The sequence below is a fragment of the Armigeres subalbatus genome, chromosome 1, assembly GCF_024139115.2.
Source record: "Armigeres subalbatus isolate Guangzhou_Male chromosome 1, GZ_Asu_2, whole genome shotgun sequence".
In the NCBI taxonomy this organism is placed as follows: Eukaryota; Metazoa; Arthropoda; class Insecta; order Diptera; family Culicidae; genus Armigeres; species Armigeres subalbatus.
Window position 1 is genome coordinate 104,539,098 of NC_085139.1, and position 3,517 is coordinate 104,542,614.

The following is a 3,517-nucleotide window of genomic DNA, read 5'->3' on the forward strand; positions in this document are numbered from 1 at the left end:
AATTCAGCATTTTTGCAAGTATTTTTACTACTTTTACTTTTACTTAGAACCATTGAAGAAATTTATGAAGAAACTTCATGAAGAATTCCTAAAGAAATCACTGGAGGTTACCGTAAATAAATTCTTGAAGAAAATTTTTAAGGAACTTGAATTTTCTGATGGTATTCCTGAATGAATTCCTGGGCTCATTCCTGGAGAGATTCTTGGGGAAATTACAAACGTACGCTTTAAAAATTCTGGAATTTTTATTAGATTTCTTAAGAAGTTTTGATAGGTTGTCTCTATTTAATGTAGAATCTCTGTTAAATTTTATGGAATTTGCAAGAGAGTTTCATTCCAAACCAAGTCACCACAAAAGGTTTAGGTTAATTAAGGCAAACAACAAAAGTTTTTGCACACTTTCTCGCCACAGTGCAGTGTAAATATTAACAGCGTACTCATTATAAATTATGCTTACCGCTTTTATTACACGAGAAATGCAGGCATTTAAATTGGACTTATTGTTTGAAGGAAAATTTCGAACCACGCTGATCCGAGCCGCCACCGCCACCGTTGGAAAAATGCATTCACGCCGCCGCCGGTTCAAAGTAGATCGGCGCACAGGTCTAGTTGCTAAGCTCTTACGAAACAAATTAAGAGGAACTCCATTGATAAATTCTAAATTATTTGTCAGGGAACACATAAATGAAATTTCTGTGAAAAGTCAAAAGAATATTCCGGTAAAATTTTAAAGATTTTTATAAGAAAATTTTTGATATTCTCTGGCGGAAAAGTTTCCTAACAAATCATGATTTTTATTTCGGGGAAACTAGGGATCCTACATTCAGAGATATGCGAAAGCGGCCATCTTGAGCCAATCGAGCATTGAGAACTGTCAAAATCTGAGCCAAATGAACATCGTTATTGTTGCAGATCGAAAGGTATTGCGATTTTGGTGAAATAGATTTTATGAAAAGTTTTATCGAAAAAACAATTTGTTTTGCTTTCGTAAGTAAAAGTAGTCTAGTTGATGCCTTATATCGTGTTCATTCGTATTGCTCTTTAATTTTAGCGAAAATGCACTGCTAGAGGATAGATAAAATAATCAAAAAGTGTCTTCGAATGTAAAGTCATGTGCAAGCCTAAACATTTTTCACAGCGGCAAGTGATGGCAGCGTTTGTTTACGAAAGTAACAGCGTTGCTAAATCGTCTGGAAAAGTATTCGCACATTTCTTAATATAGGATCCCTAGGGGAAACAAACGATACATAAAATCGCCTCGCCGACTCACGTTACTGGCGCTTACGATAAACGCCTCCGCCGGTGATTTTCGTACCAACGCACAGCTCTAGATGCAATATAAAATTCAGGCCAATTATTCAGTCTTAACTGTTTGCCTTCCTCGTACACCAAGGTGTAACGAAAAGGCTCAATATATACTCCGAAATGAAATGGAATTAAATCAAATTTCTTGTTAACAATTTTGATAATAGTTTAAAATGTCTAAACGTTGAATCCAATTAACTTCTCTGCATCTTTAAAATGCAATAATATGTTAAAAAAAATATGTGGATATTTTACAGTTCTTCAGTATCAGTTGAGCATTTTCGGATTATAGATCGCTACATTTTTTACTATTTGGTTTTTATATTTTCGTCATAAAATACTATAAAACTATCCAAGTGTTCATTTTTACACAAAATATTGTTTTCAGTCATAAATTCATCTCTCAAAAATAGTCCAAACCCTTTCCCCAACTAAGCCTAATATATTCACTGGTCCCAACATATCACTTATAACAATTTCCGCGCCCTGCTAACACATTCGCACATCTCATCAGTAACCGTACAAATGTGTCGCAGCGGCCGCCGCCGCCGAGTACATTGGCATCAGCATGGCCGCCGGCACCGGAGCCAACCCGTACGTGTACCGCTCCTGAGGCATGTGGGTTTTGGTGTGCTTCTTCAGGTGATCCCGACGGCCAAACTTCTTTCCGCAAGTTTGACAGGCGTAGGGCCGGATTCCCGTGTGGATTCGCTTGTGCCGGGTCAGCTCTTCGTTACGGGTGAAGGTCTTGCCGCAGCCGAGGTCGTCACACTTGAACGGACGTTCTCCTGCGAAGATGAAAAAAAGGTTTTTTTTTATTAGAAAACTGTATCAATAACTTGGGGAAGCTTTTTTAACTTACCAGTGTGAATGCGGATGTGACCTTTCAGTTGGCCATTGTTCGAGAAGGCAACATCGCAATGGGGGCACTTGAACTTTTTCGGTCGCTGTTTGCGACTGCTGAGCAATTTGGCTTTCGCATCTTCACTGAGCACTCGGAAGTATTCCTGTTCCATTTGTTCGTACGTCAACGGATCGATTGGTAATCCGGAAAAGTTGAACCCTGGTGGAAGCAAATCAACTCCGAGCTTCTGCTGACTGTAGTAGTAATAATAAGAAGCCAAATCCGCAGGATGTCCAAGGAAAGCGGCTCCCATATCCAATTCGGGAGTTTCTGGTAGCGGTAACTTCATAGGGCTGAACGCCGGTGACTTGGGTTCAGAAGACACAGGACTTTCCATATCCAAGCGAGAGCTAACACTTAGTTCGTAAGGTTCACTTTTAATCATTTCTTCACTGCCACAATCACTGGATTTACTAGGACTTGATCCTAGTTTATTCGCGGCACCATCCCAAGGTCGGAACAGCCGCGAGTAAGTTTGCGGTGGTGCAATCGTTTTAACAGACATGATTTGTAATAATCCACCCTCGAGAAGATCAGTCGAAACGTCAACGGTTGTTTATGCGCGCACGTTTTCAAAATAAGCAAAACACGATTTCCAAAATCACAGAGCGTTGTTTACTCTTTGCACTCCAACTGCAAACTGAACATCCCAGACCTAAAATCAACAAATTTAACACAAAACCAAACAATACAGGCTCTGGAAAACCAGGGGATGCAAGGACCACAAAGACGACCAACATCCTTTAGCTGAAGGGAAGATTTTTTGTCACTTTCTTGTGGGTTCGTTCTGCGTCTAATTGAAACACGCAAGCATGGGCGGAGAGGCAGGCATGACGGAGGGAAATCAATGTTTTCGAAAAAATTGGTCGAACCTGCGGAAAGGGAGAACATTAGGCAGAGTGGAAAGATGGAAATGCGAGATAGATGCAGCCAGGAGCAGAAAAAAAGGGAAAATTGCCTCCTCCCCTTTTTCGGCATTCCTGCTTTGGTACGACGTTCTCCCTATGTTACTGTTCTGCTGGTCAGGAAATGCACGACGAAGCGTACTCGTGGTGGAGGGAAATCGAGTATGAATATGGAAATGGCGCATGATGTGGTGAATTTGTTGTTGGTTGATAAATATTATTAAAATCGGAGGATAACTTTGGGCAAATTTATTTTAAAATCGCATATTTTCTTGCATTGCGATGCATGGTGTACCGAAGGGCAGTCATCAAAGGGCGCTTTTTGTTAACGACTTGTGTGATAACATGAACTCTGGTAAACTGTAGTTGATTCGGAAATTTGAATCGAATTTCTCTGTTCATT

At 40.1% G+C, this 3,517-nt stretch overlaps 1 protein-coding gene across 1 annotated transcript; it reads right to left on the reverse strand.

The window, feature by feature from the left end:
• Positions 1–1,606: 1,606 nt before the first annotated feature.
• LOC134204154 (zinc finger protein mnm-2) lies at positions 1,607–2,837 on the reverse strand. Its single transcript, XM_062679010.1, has 2 exons — positions 2,168–2,837; positions 1,607–2,093 (listed from the first exon to the last, which is right to left on the reverse strand). Exons 1-2 carry the CDS (start codon positions 2,712–2,714, stop codon positions 1,816–1,818), a joined length of 825 nt encoding a protein of 274 aa, XP_062534994.1. The 5' UTR covers positions 2,715–2,837; the 3' UTR covers positions 1,607–1,815.
• Positions 2,838–3,517: the final 680 nt, after the last annotated feature.

Coding starts and splice junctions, on each gene's coding strand:
- LOC134204154 (XM_062679010.1), bottom strand. CDS start 2,714: ATGTCTGTTAAAACGATTGCACCACCGCAAACTTACTCGCGGCTGTTC. Junction 2,094..2,167: donor TCACATCCGCATTCACACTG/GTAAGTTAAAAA, acceptor TCATCTTCGCAG/GAGAACGTCCGTTCAAGTGT.